This window comes from Epinephelus fuscoguttatus, linkage group LG12 (assembly GCF_011397635.1).
Source record: "Epinephelus fuscoguttatus linkage group LG12, E.fuscoguttatus.final_Chr_v1".
Lineage (NCBI taxonomy): Eukaryota > Metazoa > Chordata > Actinopteri > Perciformes > Serranidae > Epinephelus > Epinephelus fuscoguttatus.
Window position 1 is genome coordinate 21,417,429 of NC_064763.1, and position 27,971 is coordinate 21,445,399.

Sequence of the window (27,971 nt, forward strand, 5' to 3'; positions counted from 1 at the left end):
GTGTGTTTTTGTGATGCAGGTGATTCTCACAGACTTTGGAATTCGTCAAAGAAAGGATGTACAGAATCAGTGATGATGATTATGTTTGATTATAACAAAAAGATGTGACAGCAGTGCACGTTAGATGGCACCAGTGGTTTCTAAAAATCTGTTCAATAATAAGCTGAGGTTGGAGAAAAAAGAAAGGAGAATGGATAAAAAGTGAAATTGAGAAATTTTGGGTGAAAAGCTAATAGAGCGAGGAAATGAAAGAAATGACAGGTGATTGAGAGCAACACCTTCCGAGAAACAGATTTAGATTTCACGGAATGATGGATGACTGAAGGCTCTGGTGAAAAGGGAATGACAGAGGCAGGGGTAGAAATGGAAAGAGAAAAGCAGACAAAAGAAAAAAAAAACATTTGCAGCCTGCCCTGCCCCCTCATCGATCCCTGGGGAGAAAGGGATTATGGAAATGTATAAATGCAAGAGAGAGAGGGAGACTGACAGACAGCGAGGAGGAAGAGGAGGAGGAGAGAGGGAGAGCAAATAAGAGAGGGAGGGAGACAGCGCGATGCTATTGGTTGACCGTTAGAACATCAAGCGTGATAGAAATATTTCTCTCGCAGTCCAAGAAACAGAGGAAGGCAGAGACAGTAGACTCAGGAAACACAATCAGGTCTGTTTTCAAAACCTCTGGAAGAGATAAAAAAGACTTTAGAAAGAAGGAAGGGCAAATAGGGAGGGGGTAGACAACAGAAAGGTGGACTAATTAACTTATGACTTCTTGGAGATCTCTAAATCAGAATAAATGCGGCTCAACATGTAGATGTTCTGCACGTCTCCCCCCTTTTTTTCCTCTTTCATAATTAACCCTGCAGAGACAAATCTCAGTGTTTTTGGAGAAATCTGGGGGATGCGTTTGAGAGAAAGATGCAGAGCAGGGAATTGTGACATGGTGCCGACCCAAATTGACAGAGACGAGGACAGAGTGGACTGTTCAGTGGCAGACACATCTCCAACCAGACACAGGTACTCTCTACTTGATATTAAGCTCGGGCGAGATGTCGATCCATGCTAACTCAAACTGTCATCAGTGTTTTGCTCTGATCTTGTATTTGTAAGTCCTCGTGGATGTGTGGTGTTGGTGTTGTGATGCTAAACAGTTGTTTCATTTGAAACCTGCCTAACTGATTTATACTTATCATTTTATACTTTAATTAGCATTTGCTTTGACAGAAATTAACTAACGTGCAAAGCAATACGTCGTATCAGAACAATGTGATGATTTCTCTAAAATAATTCAGTAATAAAGTAAGTAACATACCAAGACACTGTCTGTAAATTATGACTCACAGATAATCTGCAAACTGGCTGTTTACAAATGTGTTAAATGTGGTTTTAAATATGCGTCACTAATGGTGTTTTTGATTTAGAGCAACAGATGAGCTGAAAGCCATAAGACAAACTACTGAACTATCACAAGCCATAACCATCTTAGATGATAATCCTCCTCGCTGTCGTTTAAACGCCGTGCTGTGCTCAGTATCGACAAGAATCCTGTGCTTCTGTTGTCGGCGTGTCACTCAGACACTTTGTGGCTTACTGTGAGGAAGAAAGAGAGAGAGAGAGAGAGAGAGAGAGAGAGAGAGAGGAAAAAAATGTGTAGGCTTTGTCTAAAGAGAAACTACATGGAGGAGGAGGAGGAGGAGACAGACATCTTGCCTGTCAGAGACTGAGCATCAGGCCAACGACACAACTGTGGCTGTGAACAGACATTTAAGTGCTTCCTCAATCAAAGCGAGACAGGTCCTGCTGTCAGGTATTCAAAAAGAGACAAAAGAGACAGCAGTGAAGCCATGCTGATTATTGATTGTTACTAAAACTGAGTGCTCTACCTTCCTGGAGAACGCCCGCCTCAGAGGGGAGGGGGGGGACAGACAATAACCTCCACTAAAAGAAGGAGGGAGAGCAATAGCCAGAGAGAGGCAGAGAGCAAAGGGAGAACTTCCCTTTCTCTGTGTCGACCCATCTCGTCGTCAGGCTGGCTGGCTCAGCCATGGCGTTCACCTTTGCGGCCTTCTGCTACATGCTCACCCTGGTGCTGTGCGCCGCTCTCATCTTCTTTGTCATATGGCAGGTGAGTGGCAACCGTGCACACTGGAGCCACAGCACACACACAAACTCCAAATAGGGCACATGAACGTCCACGGCCCACGCAGGCAGACAAACGCAGCCCGCCTACACACAACACCGACAGGAACACAGCATACACACACCTCGCTCAGGTACTCCAGAGGTAATGACATGCATAAAAATGTGTCGGCTGAATATCAATGTAATTGTACCTATATGTGACTGACATTTTCAATTGCCTCTTAAAAGCCACCAAATGGCACATTGTTCCCACACAGTGAGCTGCAAAGACATAATTAGTTGAAACAGACCACAGAGTTACAAAAGACTGAAAAACAAAAGATGCTAAAGGGACTATTCATCCCAAAATCAAAAATACATATTTATCCTCTTACCTGTAGTGCTATTTATCAATTTAGATTGTTTTGTGTGAGTTCCTGAGTGTTTGAGATATCCACCTTCTCTCCAATATAATGGAACTAATGTCACTCGGCTTGTGGTGCTCAAAGCCCCAAAAAAGTACATTGGAAAAACTCAACACCAACATCTCTTTCCAACACATTCTCACTCCCAACTTGTCAAATATCGACACTTGGTCAGAAAAACAACTGACTTTTGGTGTCACATGGGACACAAACAGCAGACTCACTGGAGTAAGTCTAAAATTTGTCTTATTCATTTCCCCTCTTGCCCGCCTAATGTGGACTTTCTTGCCCGGAGTGTCAACAAATGGCACCGCCCGGGTCGTTTCATACTGCTGCTAAAGGTTGCCTCGGTGTGTCAGTGTCTGACACCAACGGGCCACTGACCAAGCTTCATTGTTTGACGAGTCAGGAGTGAGACCCAGCTCCTTTTTCCAGAAATCATGACCTCAAGGTAATCCACAGACCTTGTTGTGAGCAGTTTCATGTAGGAACTATTTTCTTTCTCCCGAACTACACCCACAAACCTTATCACCGCTCAGAAGGAAGCGTGCATGGAACATGTACGAGAGGCTTGTGCTCGTGACAGCATGAGTGTAACCATTAATGGCGTCATACTCGGCTAGCTCAGTGGTGCTAGGTGAGCTAGCAGTAGATGCCAGGCTTTTCTCCTACAAATTATGTTTGCATGTTTCTGAATTACGTGACCTAATCCCTGCCTGGATTATGTTCATAGACAACGTTTCCTTTGGGTAATGAAACACTACATTCATGTACCATGTAGGTTTCATGAGGAGGATGTTGGGAAGGATGGTAAGCATACAAAGTGCAGGAACTTGACACCAGAACCCTGGGTTTGTGTGCAGACTCTTGTCTTAGGTTTAGGCAACAAAAGCACTTTTGCTGGGTCTCAAATTGCATACTTCTGTACTTACACTTCATATTTTGAGTGCATGAGTGCGTTCACACTGAGAAGTATGGAAAAATGCAGTGTACTATGAGTACCGGGATGGTGCACTCAAAACGGTCAAGAAGTTGAGTGTGGAACTACGGACACTTCTCGCCCTCAATGGTCGCCATCTTGGCTACGTAGCGGAAAGCGAGGGACCACTTTTCAAACTGGAAATGGCGGCCAAGGACTGCGCGACTGTGAACGTCGCTGCATTGTACAAATGTAAGTTATACGTGTTTTTTGCACTAAGCACCACTATACTTGATGTAATGGTTTGGTACCACGAACGATAACGCAAATGCTAAAGCTAGTTTGCTAACTAGCTAATTTGCAGTCGTCATTTCCGATAAGTGCACAACGTGTTTGGTTTGAGAGAACACTACCCTGTCAAAATTCACGCTCTATGCCAATAAGTACATTGTGCACATAGTATACTACATGGAAGTGCACTAACAGAAGTATGTGATTTGAGACACAGCATTTGTCTGGGGTTGGTGATCAGACTTATATGATGTTAACAAGGGGCTTTTTGGAGTACTGGTCTCCCCATCTTTAAATTACTTATTTTGTGCTAGAGATTGTCTACCTGTTATTGCTGTCTTGTTGTATGTTCGTAGTCTGCACAATTGTTTTGTTGCAGAGTAAATAAATCTGGAAAGATTGTGATTTCAGTTTAATATAAATAATAAAGGTTATAAAAAAATAATGCTGGCATCACTACAAGTGGATCGTAAATTGCAAGATAGAATATTTGGTTGGAAAACAACTGAAATAGGTTGGAAGTGAACATTTTGCTGATTCTTTTAGCTTGCCAGGCACATTATTTAGCGACATTTCTTCATTATGTTAATACAAATGTAAAGCACTCTGCATTGCATTTCCCTCAAAATGTATTTGCTGTTCCTCACTAGTTATATATAAATGTACTTTGTAGGAGGCAGGGCTGTGGATGCAAGCTTCCCCCTGATATGGCTGATGGGTGTAGCTCAGACAGAAAATAGTTCCCACATGAAACCGCTCAGAGCAAAGTCTGTGGATTATCTTTATTAACTGGGTCATGATTTCTGGAAAGAGACATTGCTGTTGAGTTTTTTTTTCTTTACACTTTGAGCACCAAAAGCTGAGTGCCATCTAGTTCCATTATATTAGAGAGAAGGCAGACATCTCTACAGCCGATATCTCCAACACTCGGCAACTCACACCAGAACGATCTAGATTAATTAATAGCGCTACAGGTGAGAGGGAAAATAGGTATTTTTGATTTTGGGGGTGAACTGTCCCTTTAAGTCTTAATTTATTTGTGCATATTTCATCTGTTTCCACAGACTGACCTGCTTACATGCCAGGATATCACTAGTGTAATTAACTGGAGCCCGTCTGACCCTGACACATTAAACAACAAGAGCGGCTCCATCTCCGGCTCACAGTAAAACAACCTATGATCCCAGAGACAATAAACAGTTCCTCAAACAAGGCACTCAGGCTTCAGCAAACTGCACAAAACAAGTACAGAGACACAGCAAAATACACTGATCATAAATTTCACCACCAGACTGTTGTGAATGTGTCTGCCTGCAGCGTTTGGAGAGGACACCGGCACACTCAGATCACTGGTTACACAAGAGCAGACTCAACAAACACTGAGGCTTTGATCTCTCACCTTTAACATTCGATCCATGGAGGCAGGAATTATATGAAATACATAACACATCATTACGAACATAAGACTTGAAATGACTAACGTACCAATTGACTAAGTGGGTGAGACTACATATGAGTCAGTCAGTGTGTCTGTGTGTGAAAGAGACGGGGGGGAAGCGTGTGTCTGGCTCACCATTCAGCCATGTGACTGAAACGCTTATCAAACTATGATTAGGTTCACCCCTTCCCCCAGTCTGCCTCTACCCACGGGTACGGCACCCCAATTCTACGTGGCTCTCAACCAATCAGAGCGTTTGTTCGATGCTATAGTAACCATGGAGCCTGCTGAGGGGCTCACCATGTCGCCATGGAAACTGCATCTGTTTACAACGGAGCTAAGTGTGAAGGAAGATGAGGGAGAGCTGTATAGACTCGTATGGGGGTAATAACCACCAGCACTGTTTCTATTCTGAACAGATAGTGTTTTCATGTAATCAGTCATTGTTGACGCAAATCAGATGCTCACTTATCTGCAAATAATGTCTGTGTTTTATTGCTTTTCAATGAGCCATCAACGATAAGCTGAGCTGCTTAAAAGCTGAACTGATGATAAGCATAGCGGGTGGCCTTTACACGGAGAGTTATTAGTATTTTTATAGAGCTATTAATCAGGGACCTGGTGAGAAAAAAATATCACTCATACTCATACTGCTTCTCACAGGGAGCAGATAGAGAGCTATTAGGGAATCCGAACAATGACAGAAAACACAATTTCATATTCTGATGTCTTACTCATGGGTGTAGATTTCAGGGGGTGTTTGTCCCCGCCAGTAAAAACATGAAAGCAGGAGAGGACTTTTTCTTTGACAAATTAAAAACATTTACACCATAAATTGATGCACAAATCAGTGCATAAAAAAATCACCAGAACAGAGAAAATTAAGTGTTTAAGCTCACAATTTTCTGGCGGAGGACCCTCAAACTGCACAATATTGAAAAAAACAACAACTATGACCTTGGTTTTACTGAAAAGGACAAGAAAACAAAATCGTGCAAGATCTTCTGCAAACCTCCAGCAGACCATAATTCTCAAACTCAACAAAGCTTTAAGTCTTGCATTTGAAATATGACAAACTTTTGCCAAGCATAATTTTGAATGTTAAGTAATCCTGCCAGATTATAAATAAATAAATAAATGCCTAATTTTGCCATTAGAAATTAGTTTCTTTGATGTCTCAGAGGGTATTCTCTAAGTTCTAATGTGAACTTTATTATCAGGTTGAATTAAAATAGACTGGTATAATATTTTAGAGGAGATTGGGGGAAAAAACAATAGAAACAAGGGTAAAATTCAAACCAACACTGTGTGACAAACAGGGCTGGAACAATATCTGATTATTACAAGGCAAGGCAAGGAAGCTTTATTTGTAAAGCACATTTCATACACCAGGGCAAGTCAAAGTGCTTTACAGAGCAACAAAATATACAACATAATAAGTAATACAGATTTACAATAAAAGCGTAAAGAGAAAAAAAAAAGTAAAAGTAATTACTAAATTATTTACAATTTTAAAAAATTACAATAAAATAGCAACAGTGCAGACAAAAGGTGAAAAGATAAAAAAGATTATTTAAAATGTAATTGATTTAAAGTCGAGTTTAGAAATAAGTTTGCAGTCATTACAGGGTGGAGTAGGCAGTGTAAAAAATCAATGTTTTTGGCTTTGACTTAAAAGATGTCAGAGTCGGGGCTTGGGACATTATTCTAGGTTTGTGCTGCATGATAACAACTACTACATGATTAACACACCCAAAAGAGTTCATGCTAATGATATTATCGCAATATCTACAGAAAATATGAAAATAAATAAAAACATAATTCTATCAGTCAAATTCATTCTTACTGTTTTTTATTTTGTCTCCTATTTGACAAATGAATTAAACTCAAAATACAAGTATAGGGAGGTGGAAAGAGAGTCTGTAACCATAACTGTACACAATAATACAAAGCAATTACACTTATTAGATAGTGAAAAAGCAACCAGATGGCATCGGATAAAGGAGATAAGGTGAAAACTGAAAGACACTGAAATAATTTAAAGGTCCAGTGTGTAGGATTTATGGGGATGTATGGGCTGAAATGGATTATTATATAATAAATACATTTTCTTTTGTGTATAATTACCTGAAAATAAGAATCATTGTGTTTTTGTTACCTTGGAATAAACAATATATATGTCTATGCCATGTTTCTACAGTGGCCCAGAACGGACAAACCAAACCCTGGTTGTAGAGAGTGTCCCATTTGTGTTTTTGCATTTTCATTAGCAGCCCCTCCAAGACAAGACTGTGGAAATTGAAACTGCTCCATTGATTGATTCTACTGGTTTAAATCACCGGGTGCATTTATTTGGGAGAGGAAGAGACCTCTGTGGATAATTTGGCTCCTGGTAAAAACCTCCTGAATGACTGGATCTGAAGTTATCACAGAAAATAGCACGTAATAGCAGGTTGTGGGCTAGCAGGGTGTCTCTGATGTGCCAAACAGCTTTGGAGAAACACTGATTTGTAATGTGAAAATGCTTTATTCAGTGGTTTTACCAGTTTAAATTACCTGGTCTGTTTGTTTTGGAGAGGAGGAGACCTCTGTGAATAATTCAGCTCCCGCTAAAAACCTCCTGAACAATAAACACTGAAGGAAATCTAACCAGGGGAAGTTCAGCTGGTTGCAATCTGCAGCCTCACCACTATATGCCACTAAATCCCCCTAAATCTTACACAATGTTCCTTTAAGAGGCACTAGATTATTTACAGGATATTATCCTAAATGTATTGTTGACATGATATCAATATGTCATAGTTATTGTTGATACCAATACTGCACAACACCACTAGTAGCAATACAGGGAGAATTTAAATCAGAATTTTATCTCCTTCAATAGTAAGAAACTACACAGTGACGCATGTAGGAGCTCATACACAGCGTAAAGGGAATGAGCAAGGCTCCAAGTAATTATACATACACACATTCACCATTTAATCACCATGTGTGCTCGAGCAAAGGGAACGATGTGGCTGCAGCTGTACAAGATGTAGTGGGTGTGCAGCACAGCAGACTGTTCTAGGAGAGTTACAACAGCATTGTACGACAGGCTGAGACAAGACCATTTTTTGTGTAGTGTGTAGTGTTAAAGAGATACCAACTATGTCTTTATCTGATATATTACAGTACAGTCATTAGTGCTGTAAAGGTAACTAATTGGAAGCAAACTCACGTGTCTGTTATTTTTCAGATCATTGCGTTTGATGAGCTTCGCACAGACTTCAAAAACCCCATTGATCAGAGCAATCCCACCAGAGCGGTAAGAACCCTGCTGTTTCACTTCTTTCAAGGATGATCAAACCCTTGTGTGCACGCAGAAATCCCTTCTGTACAGTTCCAAGAGGAACCTTCAATGCGCTGCACATAGATACTGAGAACAAATTGAGGGTTTCACTTCAAAAATGTTGTATATGACCTTGAATGTATCAGTCAATATTACAGTTTTCCAAAACAGTGTTTAAAGAACGATTTTCCAGGAGAAACCTTGCAGAAGATTGTCATTTGCCTGTAATCATAGTGGAAAAACCCAATCCTCAACACATTCTCACTCCGTCCTCATCACATATTGACGTTTGGTCATGTACTTTCCACCTCACATATGACGTGAAAGGTACCCTGGGTGCGTTGGTTGTTGACGTTCTTGACACTGTGTCAAGTTCTGCCTGTTACATGCATTGTCTTTCAAAATACACTTCCATTTTCACAGGAATTTTAACATTTACATACAGTCTCTTTCAAAATCAACGCACTACGTCGGTGCAACACTGCAAATTGACATTTTTTTTCCCTTCAACAACAAAAGCACGTAGTTAGGTTTAGGAAAAAAGAATAAGGTTTGGCTTGATGATCTTACGGGACACAAACACCGCTCTCTTGGGTGAAAGTCAGTGTTTGTTGGACACAACCACCACTCCTCCTCCCAGTCAGGCTTTTGCCACGTATCATGTCAACGTTAAAGGAGTGCTTTTTTCATTGGTTTCTGACACTGCAAGTGCAAGTCCGCCCAAGCGCCAGATCTTGACGACTTCGGAGCGAGACCGGGCTCATCAACCCTGCAGTGCATTGTCATTCATGTCCGTAATCATGCTGGAAAAACTCAATCCTCAGAAAAACGTGTTGGCATTGTGCATTTCTGCATACCACGAATAAATGACATTTGCATGTTATGAAGTAACCAACACATTTAAACATCACGTTTCAAAAATGCTGTGGTTAACATGTGTTTTATGCAGAAAAAACACTTGGTTATTGTTAGAAACAGATCATGTTTTGGATAAAAGTAGCTGGGTTTAGGGGCACAACCCCTGCTGGAAAAGCAGCAGCGTGTTGGTGAAAAACAACCCGCAGGAAATACAGCTGCAGGTCCCTAAAAAAACACCCACGTTTGGGGGCTGAAAAGTCACTGGAAACTCACTAAAAACAGCCAATTGTGTTGTTTGTTGATGTCAAACAGTGATTTGAAGCTTGGCAGGCGTCTTGCCTCACGACCCACCATCCACCTTCCCATGACAAAGTCAGCTCATATATTACATCATTTTAGAAACGTTGATATGATACATAAACGCACAAATGTAACGTATCCATGGTTTGCAGAAACCTCTGAGGCCAACATTTCCTTTTGTCAGCTGGGCTGGGAAAAGCAACCCTAATTATATGTAAATGAAAGTTCTGTGATTTTGGAACAAAATCCTTCAAATGTTTTATTCAGCTGCATTTAGTCAACATCAAATATTTGTACTTCTTTGAAAACACTTCCTACTAATCCAGGCCTCCAGGTGATTGCAGCAGCAGCACCCAGGCAGCGTTTGCCTTGAAAGCTCATTTGTATGCAGATTGAAGCAATCAACCTTCTGCAAAGACAGCGGCTCGTTGGCCTAATCAATTAAAGAGATGGATGCAAATGAAGCCGCTGCTTGTACAATGAGATACTGTGCTGTCGCCACAATAAAAGCCCAGATACAAGATTTCACCTCACTGTAAAAAACAAACAACTCATTCACTTAAGTCACATCTGAAAATCTGTCTTGCTCTTTTGCAGAAACATAAAATAACATAATTAAAAACGACTGCCGTTATTCATTTGGCGAGTTAATAGCAGCTGTGAATTTCTTTTTTCACAAGTTAGCAAATGTTCTAGCAATCATGTGAACCTGCATCTGAACTGCAAAGTGAGAGTGATGAGGAGTGGGAGAGGAAGCTGTGAAACCAGACTGTGGGAGTGTGGAGGCACGCCAGCTACAGCGGGGTGGACACAATAACTGCAACACCTGTAAAATATAATGCAACCGAAAACAATAGCTCCAAACAAAACATAAAAAATAACCTGATGTGAATAATTAGTTCAAAGTGGATGTTATTTTTTACCCTGCAGACAAAAATGGAGAGCTGCTTTCTCAGACAAGGTATCAACAAATATTGAATATTACAAGCCTCCTGGCTGCAGCATTTGTATCAAGTCTGCTGTATTAAATTGTATTACACCTGTCCAATGTAATACAATTTAATACAGCATTTGTATCAAGTCTGCTGTATTAAATTGTATTACATTGGACAGGTGTTTCTTTCCAACCTGTAACTGACAACTTAAACATGTCAACGTGTCAGATGTGTTCAGAAAGGACAAGATCTGCCAGGATGTGTTGCTGCCAGTCTTTCGCAAAATCAATAAACTGCACAAACAGAAAAAGACACACTGTACGAGGCAACGGCCTTGGAAAATAAACAGCAATTATTTCTGATGTTAGCAGAGAGCAATGCAGGTTCGCTCAGCTGCAGTTGTCTGCAAAGCCACAAAGGCGGTCAATATTTGACGGTGAAAGAGTAATTACTAAAGAACATAAAGGAAGAGACTAAAACATTTTTCCACATCAGGTGCAGGTGACACATCACCACAGTGGGAAACACTGTGACAAAAAGAGCAGTACTGTGTCAAATGGCCGCAGTATTATGCCTCTCTCTATGTAATAGCAAATTATAAAAGTTGATGTCTTGACATTTCCTTCATTTCAAGCCGTCTCTTACAGGGTTGGGACAAAATATTAATACGGGAATATCTTGTATTACTTCCCCTTGCAATATGTTACTGATACATTAGTGCCAAATATCATTTTTATTAAAACATGCAGGCGCTCTAAACGGATTCCCCTGCCAGTTGGGCTTACCAGAGTCACACCTCCATGACTTCACATGGTAGCGCTTATCAAATCGAGTGCTCCTTCAGTGAAGTTTCTCTGTAGGCCAACACAGACGTTAGCATCGCCCTGGGTCCCTTGTCAGAAAGCCTGTGGGATTTTTCAATTGGATTTTTGGATTACTGCAATAATAATCTCTGTGGTAAATAAAGGTTTATGATACTTACAGCAAGATACAACAAGACTTGTTAAGTCACAAATGAAGACACCTTCATGATTATTGAAGCCTAACTAACGCTAGGCTATCAACAAACTACACCGTGGTTGCATGACTTAACGACGCCCCCACAACGAGGCTGTAAGGCTGATTTCGGCATACACTGCTGCATTATCCATCCACAAAACAAAATGTTAATGTTAAGCCTACACAAATGCCCCACACTGTCAAAACAACATAAAAACTTTATGTTCACTTGACACAAAAACTCCTCCCTTGTGAGTTTGACATAAATTTTTACGTTAAAGGGATAGTGCACCCAAAAATGAAAATTCAGCCATTATCTCACTCACCCATATGCCGAGGGAGGCTCAGGTGAAGTTTTAGAGTCCTCACATCCCTTGCGGAGATCCAAGGGGAGAGTGGGTAGCAGCACAACTCCACCTAATGGAGGCGTACGGTGCCCCAGATTCAAAAATCCAAAAACACATAATTAAAACCACAAAATATCTCCATATGGGCACAAGTGCACACACGTGAGCGTGGTGCACAAAGAGGCAGTTAGAGCTACAGGCTACAATGAGGCTAAAAACAGAGTTCAAATGACATTTTTCCAAACAACTTTTTATGTCGGGGCTTCAGGACACTTGGATCACTACGGACGAGCAGTATGGAGATATTTTGTGGTTTCAATTATGTGTGTTTGGACTTTTGAATCAGGGGCACCGTAAGCCTCCATTAGGTGGATCTGTGTTGCTACCCCCTCTCCCCTTGGATGTGAGGACTCTAAAACTTCACCTGAGCCTCCATTGGCATATGGGTGAGTAGATAATGGCTGAATTTTCATTTTTGGGTGCACTATCCCTTTAAGTCATGACAATTTTTGATTTTTGACTTAATTTGACAACAATTTATAAAGTCGATTTCGCTTTAGGCTAATAAACAACACTATCACATTGTGGCATGTTGGAGCTAAATAGGTGGAGTTTCCCAGCATGCCATGAGACGATGTGCTTAAGGTCATTAGCCAAAGAAAACTGTGTTTAAATGTGTTCTAAATGACTCACGTTATCCATTACACACTGATTTATGTCTAAGTATTTCACAATGACTCTAATGGGTTACAGTTAATGTTGTGGTAAAAGCTATTTTGCACCATGAGTTAAGTCATATACACAGTTAGTAACCTCCTGCTTGGGCAGATATTGGTGTCTAACACAAAGCTCTGTTGTGGTGACCTAAAGAGCACTTCTTGTTTTTGAATCTGTCTCTTTGCTGTATCACTGCAATTAAGAAATGTAAACTTGCCACAATATGTTCGGAAGTTATGTTAAACTGACATAAAATTCCTGTCAGACGAGTGTCATGTGACATTTATTTTGTGTCTGGTGGTCTCAAAACCTTTATGTCACTGTACTAAACTAAAGTTTTGAGTACAAGCTGTTTCCAAAAACAATTTTAAGTTGAGTGAGCAAATTGGGTTACATTTAGCAAGTTGTTAGCAACCACCTTTTTCAAGATGCATTAAAGCTTCAAATTCAAAGTGGGGTATTTACAGATGTATTTTGTGTCGTGGAACAAAACATGAAAGTCTCTTGAGCTTGTGTTTACCACAGACTTCATCTCAGGCATCTACCTAAAAAAAAAACATCGAAAAACCCCTTCGATTTCAAGACAAGGGAACCAGCAGTGGTGAAATGCTAACTCATTTCCAGGTTTTAGGGCTCAATCCTTGGGCACTCTATGAGTCAAGGTAAAGTGAAAATGGCGGACAGGGCAGAGTCGGACAGCAGAGGAAACAAATCAGAAAGGCACCTTCATCTTTCAAGTCAAAAGATGAATAAACAAAATCAGTAATCAGACTATGGGATTTGCAAGACAGAGATACATTTTTTTATCCTCCTGCATTTCCTGCGTTTTGCATTGCTTTCATTTTGTCTTGTCTTATAAATGCAGTGCACTGCTGTACTGTACAGCTGTGCGTTCAGTGTCGCCAATTTTCTCGCTGTTTAGCAACTTTTCAGACCCACTTGTGACTTTATTGTAAAAATAATGATGGCATCACCCAAATTTCAGTAAATGCATGATGTTTTTAAAGACGTGAGTAATCATTTTAAATAATCGTGATCTCAAAATTGACCAAAACAATCATCTCAACTGACAAATATGTGAACGTGACACCACGCTGCAGTGAATATATACTGTACATACTTCCTGATTTCACGCTTTTTTTCTTCTTCTTCATTTACACACACATTGTGATGTATCATAGATAACTATTTTCCAATGTATCACTTATTGTGGAATCACTGTATTGTGATACAATCGTTATCGTGGGCAACATATCGAGATAGAATTGTATCGTGATTCCCGCTCCAATTCTTTAATGAAAGGGGCTGTAGAAAATATTACAAGGTTGCTTGTTAGTGAAATCAATATTTTACTCTTATTTGCTACTTGATGAGATTATTAATCACACTACACACTCGACAACACTCTTTGCCTTGCATTTCTTTTATTGGTTCTGTGCGTTCTGAAATGTCCCTGCTGCCTTTGATGAACGTCTTCAGTTGTGTTTCCCTTGTTGGAACAATTAAAAATTCATAGTGAAGTGGATGACCTGACACTAATTAGGGCATCTCAGGGAGGCTCCAGGCTGTAAAATCAGCAGAGCACAGTTACTGCAGGACAACAATTTATGAGTGCAATTACAATCCATAAAACGTGCAGCAGCTTAGCTGGCAGGTCCGGCAGTGTCCTCTTTACATTTTAAAGCTCAGCATCACAGAAGGATGTGGTGCACAAAGCAAGCAAAAAGAACCAAAAAATCAACAACTGTAAATAGACAGAGAGGGTGGGGAGCCAGTGGCTGGCTTGGAGGCTGGATGTTGTAGATTCAGGGCAAAATCCAGTTTCAGGTCATCGGGGGAGTTTGCAGTTATGTCCACAGATTCATAAAAATGTGGAGGCTGTGCTTCTGGCTAAAGGGAATCACAGGAGCATCAATACTGGAAGCCATCTTCCTGTAACTAAGACAGATGCTTCAATATGTCATAAAATAAGCCTGCGAGTCTTTCCAGCTGAGGCTTCGTTAAATACAAAGGAAACAAACAGTGGTATGGTTTGCACGTGCTGCTTATCTACTTGATGTATTTTTGTTCCAAAAAATAAATGAAGCAAAACAAATGAACAATTGGTCTCTTAATTACCTGACTATTAGTACGTTTGTGCACCTGCTCTCCTAGCCTGCTGGTGTTAATCTGCGTGGATGAATAAAAACAAAACATCTCATTTATGGTGAAAAACAAAACATCTCATTTACGGTGCTAGCTAATCAATGGACACCCAAAAAAAACATCACCATTAGAGGCCAGTAGCTGCTGGCGACCAGAAGATGGATGGCTTTCATTTGTAAAACTGATCAGTGAACCCTCTCTCATGGCTCACTGGAGACTCATAACGGTTAGCTTTGGTGCAAAATGTCAGCACCAAACATCACTGTCCTTATTGCTTCAAATGTGGCTGTCATTACTGATGAACAGTTTCCATCAGTTCGGTTTTCTCAGCTAATCATTATTTGTTTTTCATGCTCGGTTGCATTTAAATCTTTATTTTTAAAATATAATGGAAATCAAGTTAAAGGTTTGAAACAGAAAACAAAATTGGTTATTCAGTCAAATATTATTCACTTATTCATATTTGTTAAGTTTTTTTCTTTTTTAATGGGTTGTAGGCTACAGATGCATCTTTTAACCTATCATATAAATTTAAGCATGAATCTCTACGTGTTTGAAAGCACTCAGCAGGTCTAGAGTTGTTATTTTATTGATGTTTCACCCACAGACTTTATAAAATAACAGACGTAGCCTCCATGAGGTTACCCATTTGTTTTAGGATAGCATTTTCACTGTAGCTATCTGGGTTTGTTGAAGCAAGAAGCAACCCGACGGAAAGCCGCTCAGCCTTGCAGCCAGTTTCTCCCAGTAGAAAAAATACAAAAAACATTGGCCTAACTGTAAACAAGGTCAATTATCACTCTTTCTGTTATGAATTTTTCATCCACAGAAATTTTATATTTGTAAAACTTTCCTGGAGCCATGAAAAGCGATTTAAAAGCACATTACGTAAGTCTATGATGCAAAGTCTATGAGCCGAGCCAGAACTGGCAGGTGGGGCCAGCAGGAGAGACTTTGCTGCCCATATTCAGTGGGCCGTGTACCACAGAAGTAAACCTGGAAGCTATAAAGTTTTTTGGCATATGCGCTAGGCAAGCAGCTTCATTGGAATGAATAGGCGCCATCTTGGTGAGGTGACTCCGTGGATGAGCGAGGGTTGGATCTGACTCAGAAACCAAGGACACTATGCACATCCACCTATACCTGCAACCTAATGCTAGCACTAGCTTGCTAGCTTAGTTGTTAGCAAAATGCTACTTTCATGAACTGAAAATGCAACGTGAAGGGTCCAAATTCTAAGATAAAAACATGGAGAACACCCAAAAACAAGTTCACAGCTATTTAAAATGTACACAGTGCCACGGATACGCACTGCTATGCCTCTATCCTGATTTACAGGCTGCCGTGGTAGCAACTTGCCAATCATAAGTACCTATGAGCTAAAACATACTCTGCTTTATGTTCTATTTTACTTTAAATGGGACCATGATTTACAAAATGAACATCATGCTGTGCCAAAAGAAGACTTAAAACTAACAATTGACACCATGAACTCATTCGGAGAATGTTTACTGGGGTAAAAATTCAAGTGAGGAATATTTATTGTCTTCCATACAATCTGACTTATTCCACAATGGCTATGTCCACTTCCTTTATACAGTCTATGGTGTCACCAAAATGTCTAAAAGTTTGTCAGCTGAAACAGAATTCTCTGAAACCTGTATCATCCTTTAGATTTATTTTCATGGACAGGATGAATAAATATTCAGACTGTTAATCAGACTTTTTTTATATCCACAGAGAGAGAGGATCCTCAACATTGAAAGAATCTGCAACCTGCTCCGCAGAGTGAGTAATAGTTGTTTCTACCTGCTGATGGTGGATGACTAAAACAGAAGGGCTTCAGACAAGCATGACCATTTGTCTCTCTACCCATTGTGAGGACCATGACGCACACTGATTCATTTCACATGTAGCCCATCCTCACAACCCACCACCCACCACCACCGCTCCGCAGTGCAGACACACAGAGATGGAGGACAGCTATACAGTCAGAGAGAGTGCTCAGTGTCCCTGAAATTAAATGTGACATGCTGTGGAGGCCATTTTGAACATGTTAAACAGTATCAGGTACGACAGAGACTTCAAGTACGCTCAAGTTATTACATCACTAAACATGATACCACAGGGGCCATAAATTATCAGCATGCTACTGTACTACTGGGGCCCATATATTTATGCAGAGTAGTAATACCTTTCAAGGTTAGCTCGGGATCACTATTTGAACCGTAATGTATTTTATATCTGTAAAAAGATGAATGTTTTTATGACTGAATGAACAGTTAGTCTGTTAAAATGGCTCTCATGGGAACACAGTCTGTTAGGTTCAAAAGGAGGAAAATGGTTATTGGAGGTGAATGTGCATTTAGCTCCTGGTTCACAGATATTTGCTATTGACTTATATATTGATTTTATTGATTCATTATTTCACACAGTGGCGCACTGCAAGGACCTAAAGTGCCACTAACACATAACCACTCCACCACTATGTAATTGGAGAAGAATTTAGCTGACACATTTGTTTGATATTTTGCTGCGGTACAAATATAATTTCAATGACCTTTGACTGTTGCAGAGGGAGACAACATGCAGGGAGGTACAAATTTCCTCTTCAGAACAGACTTATGTAGCTAAAACCAACGTGGAGTAGCAACAAAGGCTCTGTCAACATTACATCAAATACAAGATGAGAAGATTCTGAACATATCAGTATATTTTCCTTTGATGTCCTGATCTAAAACCCTAGTTCAGGGGTCAGCAACCTTTACTATTAAAAGAGCAATTACTGGCCAGAATAAGTAAACAAAATCTGTCTGGAGCCACAAAACATTTGAATCAAGGTAACAGCCCATTAAGTCTAAATTAGCCCATCAACATTACGAATAGGTCTAAATGAGCATCCATTAATAGGATTTACTTCAAGGTGGCTACTCTGCAGTGGGATGTTGATAATTATTTAGTACTCTAACTTTGCAGCATTGGTGGTGAAAGCAAATTAATCTGTCCACACATTATTTAAATCCTCTATTTTCCTCAAAGACTTTTCCTTTTTGGATTCAGAATCCATAGCTGGCCTTGCTAGAGCGACTCCGGGCCACTGCTACTGAAGTTCAGCAAAATCTAGAGGAAAAGGCACCAGGTCATAGGCGTAGGACACACATTTTAGTTGATGAAACGTTAACACATTTTTTTAGTCCAATGTATAGGCTGCACTTTTTTACAGTTGTAAGAAGCAATAACCACTTTAGGCCTACAACAATGAAAAATGAAAATCCGAATGTTGAGGAGGGTCTAAAGAGCCGTATGCAGCCCCGGAGCCACAGGTTGCCTACCCCTGCCCTAGTCTCTTGTGGACTTTGAACTAGCACAGCAGATGTCTCCGTTCGTAAAGTAGATATCAGACAAAGCAGCATGGACAAAAAGTCAACAAACTGATAGTCGGCCATTGCTGCTGTTTCTGGTGCATGCTCATTACACAAAGTAACAATGGGCATGTGCAAATCGTGGGGATGCAACCCAGTCGCCAAAGATAAATTATAGCAAGGTATGTTTTGGCAATCCATGGATATGTTACTTTTTTACATTATCATGTAGTGGATATGTTGAATGTTAAGTCCCAACAACACTGCGGTTGACATGTGGTCAGGTTGAGGCACAAAAACCACTTATGGTTGGGAAAGGGTAATATTTTGGCTTAAAAATCCCAGTTTTGGGGACACTACCACACCAGGAAATATGGTTTCTCGTCACACTGTCTTGGCAGAAAATGCAGTTATCCCCTATGGAAAAACACCCACATTTGTTGCTTAAAGAGCCGCTGGAAAAAGAGTCACAGATCACTAAAAACCTTCCATGTTCAGTGCCTAAAAAGCTGCTTGTGAAACAGCGAAGGTTTGCTACAAAACACCCGAATTTTGTGTCCAAAAGTCATCTGATAAAAAAGCGACGGGTCCTTTACATACAATCGGTTTTGTTGTCTGTTAGGCTGCAACAGTAGTCTGCAGCTCGGCAGGTGTCTTGCCATGGTGACACACCATCCACCATGACAAAGTCAGCTCATTTACTATGAACGATTATAAGATACATAGGTAATGTGCAACTGTAACACGTTTTGCAGAAACATACAACACCAACATTTTCTTCTGGTGACTAGGCCGGGAGATTGTTTCCCAAACGCTCTGTTTTACATGTCCACATGGATAGAAAGTGGCCACAGTTTTGAAAAATCAGCACCTTAGGAGGCGTTTTCAAAACTCCATTTGCGTGTGGACCAGAGACCAAAACGTAGAGGGAAATATCCATTTTCAAAAATATCTGTATACAGAGCCTAAAGCAGCTGTAATCAACATTTTTATGTGTTTTGGCACCAAACAGCAGACAGACAAAGCTAGTTTATGAACATATGGATCATTTAGCCAGATAAACAGCTGGCGACCAAAACCAGAGCTAAAAGAAGAATGAATATCGGACTTACATTTATCAGGTGGTCAGATGGCTGACTTCAAATGAATGCTAATGTTGCTCCATACCAGTTCACTAACAATTTTGCTACATCCACTTAAAAAGTGATGATACCTGTCACCATGGAGTTCACAGCTTGTTGATTCAGATGTCTGGAAGCATGTTAGTTATCTGAGCGACCTGAACCATCTGCATCAATTCCTACTAACATCATCTCGCTACATGTGTATGAAGCTATATTTGCACTCGTAACAGCAGCGAGCCATGAGTAACATTAACACCTTCTGTGTGAAAGTGTTTGGTGTGATTTTGGTTTTGTAGATTGTAGTTATAACACAACATGCAACCCATTAGTCTTTCAGTGTTTGTCCAGCAGTTACTTGAGTGTGATTACTGTGATTATATGCAGGCCTGTAACATAACCTCCTGTCTGCTCTGGTTAGTTGGTGGTACCAGAGTACTCCATCCACGGGCTCTTCTGTCTGATGTTCATGTGTGCTGGAGAGTGGGTCACACTTGGCCTAAATATCCCGCTGCTCTTCTACCATCTGTGGAGGTACGGTCCCATAACAGATGTCCGACAAGCTTCTGTTGATCTGGTGCGAGCATGAGCCAAACTTCTCTACTTTTTTCAGGTTTTTTCATCGGCCAGCTGATGGGTCAGAGGTCATGTATGATCCTGTCAGCGTGATGAACGCTGACATTCTTAATTACTGCCAGAAGGAGTCCTGGTGTAAGCTGGGTTTTTATCTGCTCTCTTTCTTCTATTATCTCTACAGGTCAGTACGAACTCACAATCTTTTAAGTATGATCTTGCTTGAGGAGGTTTCAGTGACTACGTTTACATGCAAACTAATATCCCACTATTATTACAAATATGACAGTATTGTGAGTTTAATGCAAGTCATGTTAACAGCATAAATTAGACCATTTTCTGATTAAGACGTGAAATATGCCAGTATTATTCTGGTTTTAAGAGTATTATTAACAAGTCTGCCACTGGTGGAAAACTGTGAAAAAAATCCTATTTTGAGGCAAAGAAGCAAAACAGTACAAGCAGCTGCAGCCGTTCCCACTTTTTCACATTTGACCTGTTAGGGCATGTTAATTGGAGTGTGCAGGGTTGCATGTAATTGAGAATATTAGTAGAATATTCATTTTCATTAGCCATTTAAACAGCTTAGTAGGAATAAAATTGACAGGCGTGTGCGCCCGCTATTTGTAATCAACATACTGCCACGCCCCCATTTCTCTACATAAGGAAACAGGTTTGCCTCCAGGTGGATGATGGAAAAAGCAGTAAATTGTTGTCTCTACACACATATTAAGGTCCTAACACACCAGTGTCTGGCCATCAGTGAGCGTCTGTGAATGTCTTGGCAGTCTGAAACAGCCGTTCATCACTTTCTTCAAACATGTTATATCAGTCGCGGAGAAGCGTTCTGTCCTGAAGGCACAGACTGCAATATCTTCTAACAAGGTTACATGTGTCATCTCTGCTCAGAGGTAGATCATAATCTTTTATATAACTGGATGACTCATCATCATCATCATCATCATAATAATAATAATAATATTTATGATAATAATAATTTCATGGCACTAAGTATGTACAGTATGGACATTCCCATACACTGTACTGTAAGCTAGGACTGGGACACTCAGTTTTTAGATTTTAATTACAAGTATTACAACTACAGCTATTACAACTTGTCATTGCACAGAAGTGTTTGAATATTTTCTACATGAAACTGTGCATCTTTTATGTTTTTTATTGTGTGGTTGTTTGGCTTGTAAAAGAGATTATTGATCACAGCGGGACCTACCTGGTAAAATATGGGTGAATATAAAAAAATATATATATTAAAAAATGATTATGAAGATAATTGATGGGGATGAAAAGGCATCAAACAAGTGTATGCATAACTAAATTAACAGTTTTTAAATATTGTTGTTTATTAAAGCCTTTGTTAACGAATGCAGTTTTAACGGGCTATACATTTAGTGTAATCATCATCATTTGTGCATGCTAGTGATACGTGGGTCAGGGTTTGTGAGAGTCAATCCACCCCATCGTAACCGGATGTTATATATATATATATATACAGAATAGAAAGAACTTTTTCATCCCCAAAGGGAAATTCAACTGTCCAGCAGCTCATAAAAACAACAACCACACTTCCCCTCATCAACAACAATGACAAAAAATAAAGTAATTAAAAATCAAATTAAAATCAAATTAAAATTGCCCACTCCACAGTCCAGTCCAGTTGTGGCTTATGCGATGTGTATGTGACTGATTCAGGAGGTGTTAAACAGTCTTATTGCCGTACATACATACACCGATCAGCCAAAACATTAAAACCACTGACAGGTGAAGTGAATAACATTGATCATCTTGTGCATTGTTCTGCTGGGAGACCTTGGATCCTGGTATTCATTTGCATGCTACTTGACGTGCTCCACCCCCCCCCCAGCAGGATAATGCACCATGCCACACCACAAAAACTGCTAAGAAATGACCCCAGGAATGGGACAAAGAGCTCAAAGCTTTAACTTGGCCTTCAAACACCCCAGATCCCAATCTGATTGAATATCTGAGGGACGTGCTGGTACCCCAGAGGTACCCCCAAGCCATGGTGGGTCCTCCTTGGACCAGACTTGGCTCTGACCTGTCATGGCATGAAGGCTCTTTATCTTGTTCATCAGACCATTCCTAAGCCATTTTTGTGGTGTTGCATGGTGTATTGTACTGCTGGGGGGCCACTGTTAGTGAGGAGTGCTGTTGCCATGGGGGGGGTGCTTGGTCTGCACCGGTGTTTAGGTGGCTGGAGTGTCACAGGTGGCAACCACATGAATGTCAGAGCCCAAGGTTTCCCAACAGAACATTGCATTGTAACAACATAACTAAGAGCGCTGCTTTGTCCCTTAATGATCCGCCTGCCCAAAACCCGCAATATTTTCTAACAAACTTGCCCAAATCACCTGACCCGCGACTGGCGGACTCACAAGATCTGTTTGTGCTGCTCAACCCATTAAATTTATCAACACTTCTTCAGCAAAGTGTAGATTTACTGTAGCAACTCCACCTCGTCGTCCGTCCAGACAAATACTCGTGTGGTTGCCATTTTGTTTGTTTATACATCACCGCTCTGTAGAAGGAAGCGCATGTGCACAGGCATGTGTTGTTTCATTACAAAGTCACACCGCCAACTACTGGCCTGGTGTGTATACTACAGCGTTTTTGGATCCGTGTGCACAGCGACTGTCATCAAATTATTGTTGTCTGAATGCAGAACTTTTTTCAAAAACGAAAATGAGAAACGATTCCATTTTTGTGTAAACATGGCCTAAGTTGGCAACACTGATCCCAGATTTTCGCCTATATAGACTATTTGTGAATGAGGCCCATTATCTTTTTCGGAAAAGGGCAAAACCCAGAATATTTTGTGTATGTAAACGTAGCCACTGATGCCTTTCAACTTTGTTGTGATGTTGCTAAAGAGCAGCACAATCATTGATTTTTCCCTACTTTTTTGTGTGTTGCCTTTGCCTATTTCCCATTGCAGTATGGTCTACGCCTTGGTGAGCTTCTAACAGACAGGACAAACCTGGAGAAATAAAGGGAAGTATCTGTAAGAAAGACACAGAGGAACATACAGAGACATCGACTCTTCCGCTCCCCATGTACCCTTCACATCACTGGCTTGGATATTCAACAGTCTAACCTTGGACAAAACAAGAAGACCAATCTGAGTGATAATGTGAATGTAAAGGCCTCCACTCGATTTTATCGCTTTCTGCTGTCAGACGACTGGACAAGGTTTTGACATGAAACACAAAGAAGACGCAGCAGGTGTGTTGCCTTTGACCCATTATACGAATTAACAATATATTTCTGAAGGGCTGGAGTTTTCCCGTGCTGCTCTTACTGATCCAGTCGCTCAACTCACTGTGAATCTCCAAACACTTATGGGCTGGAAAACAAAATAACATGTCTGTATTCTCTGACTTTGAAAATATACTAGAAGCAGGATTGTTTTGGTATCTTTCCATGTATTTAAGATAATAGACACCTCTAATATGAAACCAGTGCTTTGATTGTTTTACAGGTACAGTAACTGTAGGAAGCAAGTTAATCTGTACAGGTTAAGACAGGCAGAGACAGCCTGTCAGGGAAATAACAAATTGGTATGTGCATTTTTAACCAGGATGGAGATAAAAGCATAGACCAATACAACAACTGTTTGACGCCAGCCTCTGCCAAACGCCAGAATTCAAAAAACAAGGAATTAATCATAAGTTTGACTGCTTTGAATGCTTGTAATGTGCATTCAGAATAAGTATGTCCATAGCTGTAAGGACGTATTTTATGCTACATGCTAGGTTCATGCTTTCCAAAGAGCTTCATGCTCAGACATTTAATGCCAAAAGTTAATATCTGAAAAACCATTGTGCCAAAAAAATCAATTAAAGGTTTGGTGTGTAGGATTTAGGGGGACATATTCGCAGAAATGTAATATAATATTAGTTTTCTTTGGTGTATATTCAGCTGAAAATAAGAATCAAATTTTTTTTGTTACCTGGCCGCGTAGCGTGCCAACGTTAAAGGACAGCTTTATTCGTCAGTGTCTGATACTGCAAGTCACTGCCAAATGCCAGATTTTGACAACTTTGGAGTAAGATAGGGTCGGAATTTCAAGCCAAACCATGCTGTTTTTTTTTTTTTTTTTTTACTAAACCTAACCATGTGCTTTTGTTGCCTAAACTGAAGGAATCAACCTTAAAATTAAGTCCTCTACCAACGCTGTGAGTTTATTCTGAAAAAGACTTTTTTGCAGTTAATGAGTGAAAACTGTTTTTTGAAAAGACAACATACATGTAACAGCCATAAATTGACACGCCATCCATGAACATCCAAAACAGACACAGGAGAGTACCTAGTGTGTCATACTTTAGCGTGTATGTCCATTTACAAAGTGGCAGTATTTGATGAGTTAGGATGAGAACATGTTGGTTTCTACAGTAGCCCAGAATGGACAAACCGAACACTGGCTCTAGATAGGGCTATTTGGTTTTTGTTTTGGCCACCGTAGTTAGTTAGCACCCCCTCCACCATGAGTCCTAAAAACACTGATTTGTCACTGGAAACTATTTTATTCAGTTTTTATTGGTTTTAATCACCAGGTCCAATTGTTTTGGAGAGGAAGAGACCTCTGCGGATAATTTGGCTCCTGGTAAAAACCTCTTAAACACTTGGATCTTAAGTTATTACGGAAGAAAGGTGAGCACACATTTGCAGGTGGTGGGCTAGCGGCCCTTCTGCGACAAGCCAAACAGCGTTGGAGAGACACTTGAATTTTTTTTTATGTGAAACTGTTTTATTCAGTGTTTTTACCGGTTTAAATCATCAGGTCAATTTATTTTGAGATAACGAGACCTCTGTGGATAATTTGCCTCCCGGTGAAAACCTCCTGAACAATGAACACTGAAGGAATCCTCACTGGGAGTTCATGCGTGACACACGGGAGTTTAACCTGCTTGCAATCTGCAGTCATCACTGCTAGATGCAACTAAATCCTACACACTGCTCCTTTAAGACAAGTGAAAACAAAAATGACAAAGCTGTATCTTAATCTACGTGCCGAGGCACTGCCAGGCCTCGTCTTTGTTTTCACTCTCTGTAACACACATTTTGGCACAGTGTTTTTTTTGCCCTTAAAAAATAGACAAAAAAAAACTTAGTTCTGTTGTATTTTTTAGTGTGCAATGAGCGCCTTATTCCTATTATCAGTTTACTCATCTGCATCTATACTATGGTCATTTTAGCACAGCAACTGTTCTCTGATCCGAGGTAGAATATAGAAATCTCATGTACAAAAAGCAATTTTAAAAACAGCAAACTAGCAATGTAATATGATTCATGAGACATATCGATGCAGTGTTATTCAGTGTATGTAATAACAGTGAGTGCGACACAAGTGGCAGATGACACAACAGTGACTCTCTGACAATGTTTCAGTTATTTCAGAAGTGTAAAGGCAGTGGAGTCATCTCAACACGTCTACAATCATACAGTTTCAGGAGGGACAGGAGTTCATGTTGCCGATGACATGTAAACAGAGAAGCCTTTTTTCCTCAGCTGGTGCTGCCTTCGCTATCATGTGTTCATTAGTTTGATCTGTTAGTAGATAAGTGATGGTTCAAATGTGTGATTTTAACATCAGTAGAAAAACTGAAAGTCCGGGGCCTGAGAACAAACCGTGATGTTTGTCATGCACCGGCTCCCCGTGTAATAAATGGTGGTGATGACACATTTGGTACATGAACTGTGGGACTCATTTGGAAAAGTTTTTAATTATGGAAAGATTACAACTAAAATCACACCTTAACATGAGCTTACATGGAGGTTCAACAGCGGTTGCCTGTCACTAATATTCAGGATTTATTTATTTTGTCATTCATAATCAGGCAAAGAAATTGTCTGGAAACTTAATTACAGAACAGATTAGTAAATACTATTGTATGACTACACAAATAATTGTGTGTATGGTAGCAATATATATTAAAGGTTTAACTACATTTAAATTGGAAGCATAAAACTTAGAACACTAGTATTAATACAATAGGATATGGCTGGCATAGTTCTGTATTTTAAGTATTGTCAGGTGTGTAGCACCAAATTCTGGGCCCCATGCATAAATTTTGGGCCCCCCATCCTTCCCTTCTTGATCCATGTCTCTCTCACGCACCTTTTGATTTTCTTTAATACAAAGTCAGTTTGCTCTCTTTCCCTTCCTCTTCTCATTTGGAGCCCTGATGTCCCATTGTTGAGGAAAGACATGACAGTCTGGTGCTCCAGCAGCATCAGCAGTCCCTCACTTGGCTCAAGCAAGATTTCTGAAGCGTTCAGAAATACTCACTCCATGTGCCAGAGCGTACTCTGGCATCAAATGGGCCTTTCGTAAATTCTGAGCACTGCTGGACTTTACCATTTGGATATTCAGAACCCCACACTCTCTGAGTAGCAGAGCGTGCTCTGGGCACTCTGTGTGTGGAGACGGAGCAGCAGAGTGGCACACGAAGTGAATGTGTGATTAATTCAATTCATGCAGAAATAGAAGGCTCTGTTACTTCAAACAACAGCACCTTCATTTTACTGTAGTGTGTCAGGTTGGATTTACGATTGCACCCATGAAGATGGATCATATTGCAGGTGCAGACTAAACCATTTTGCAGCTTTAAGTGGTGAGAGGGGCCTCAGAGAGCTTCCACTATTTTCTTTAAATGTAGTTCAGCCTTTTAACCGATTTATTCAGCCAGTTTTATGGTAGTTACACCACTAATTAGTGAGAAATTTTAAAAATTGCTTTTTCAGGGCCCCCCTCTCACTGGGGCCTGGGTAATTAGTCCCACTCCCCTCCCCCCACTACGACGCCCCTGGTTATTGTCACGAATCCCATGAAAAGATTGAAACCAACAGTGTGCAAGTGCATCTGTCAATACATTCGACTTCCCTGTCCTGTCTGTGGCTCTCAACCCCAAGCTCATTCATTTAATGTTATATTATTATAAATACCCATTTACCGCAGTAGTAGTACGAATATTTACAGCAGCAGGCATTGTTGGTTTTGATCTTTTCACAGGATTTCTTGACAGTAAGAAAAATACAGAATATCACCAGCCTTATCCTTAAAATAAGAGTTTCATTCCCAATTTAAAAAGAAGAAAGGTTTTAAAAAAGTGATAAGTACAACGTTGTCAAATTTCATCTGTAGTGACTGATTCAGACATATGCGTTCCCTTTCAGGAAGCTTCTGTCCTCCTTTTGATTTAAAATCTTACATAATAGCTTCTCAAGTTATATTTTGTCCTCCACAGTGCTACAGCGGTTATTATAATAATTATGATAATAATATCAGTGGTCATTAGTCAGAAGATTTGATTGGTCGCTTAGTCACAGGACAAACAAAAACAAAAAACAAACGTGAAACGCTATTAGGAGCTGTGCCTTGTCAAAATAAATCAAAACATATATGACTGGACCATGTGTGAATTTAATTTGAAAGGACAGACACAGGAAGTGGCCACGCTCAGCAGTCAGACAGGAGTCAGGTTAATTTCCAGGGCTGGTACCTGCAGTTATTCCACAGGCTAGTTAATAACATGTCGGGCAGGAAATCCAAAGTGTGGGATCATTTTGAGAAGGTGAAGGACGAACCCAAGGTGATATGTAAACTCATCTTCATTGGTCGACTACAAACATGACGTATCATCTGAAACATGGAAGTAGCTACATGCCCATTAGCCCACAGCGTCATTAACAGGCGGCTCGCTGAGTGTGTGACGTGCACTTGTAGATAAAATATAGGCCTATATTAATGAAGGTTCATTAGTACGGTTTTGTATTTCTCTGTAATGTAGCACAGTGTTAACAATGTTACTGATACTATTCTTTCTCACACCTTCAACTCAAACCATTGTGTTGCCCCGCCTAAAGTCTATATTTTAATAATAAAATTAATATCACAAACATGCAGGTGACTAGTCGACTAATGGCCCTAAATGACGACTATTGGTCGACTAGGAAAATTTGCAGTCGGGGGCAGCCCTAAATGATAATAATAATAATAATAATAATAATAATAATAATAATAATAATAATAATAATAATAATAATAACTTGAATTTAT

The 27,971-nt window shown here is 40.2% G+C and overlaps 1 protein-coding gene across 2 annotated transcripts; it reads left to right on the plus strand.

The window, feature by feature from the left end:
• The first annotated feature begins 524 nt into the window (after positions 1-524).
• On the plus strand, positions 525-27,930 carry cnih2 (cornichon family AMPA receptor auxiliary protein 2). Of its 2 annotated transcripts, XM_049592582.1 has the most exons (7): positions 525-1,011; positions 1,888-2,119; positions 8,424-8,492; positions 16,558-16,605; positions 19,722-19,834; positions 19,914-20,057; positions 22,848-27,930. In XM_049592582.1, exons 2-7 carry the CDS (start codon positions 2,039-2,041, stop codon positions 22,873-22,875), a joined length of 483 nt encoding a protein of 160 aa, XP_049448539.1. In that variant the 5' UTR covers positions 525-1,011; positions 1,888-2,038; the 3' UTR covers positions 22,876-27,930. The 2 variants fall into 2 exon arrangements, with proteins under 2 accessions (XP_049448539.1, XP_049448538.1); XM_049592581.1 differs by having other exon boundaries at positions 525-2,119.
• The last annotated feature ends 41 nt before the right edge of the window (positions 27,931-27,971 follow it).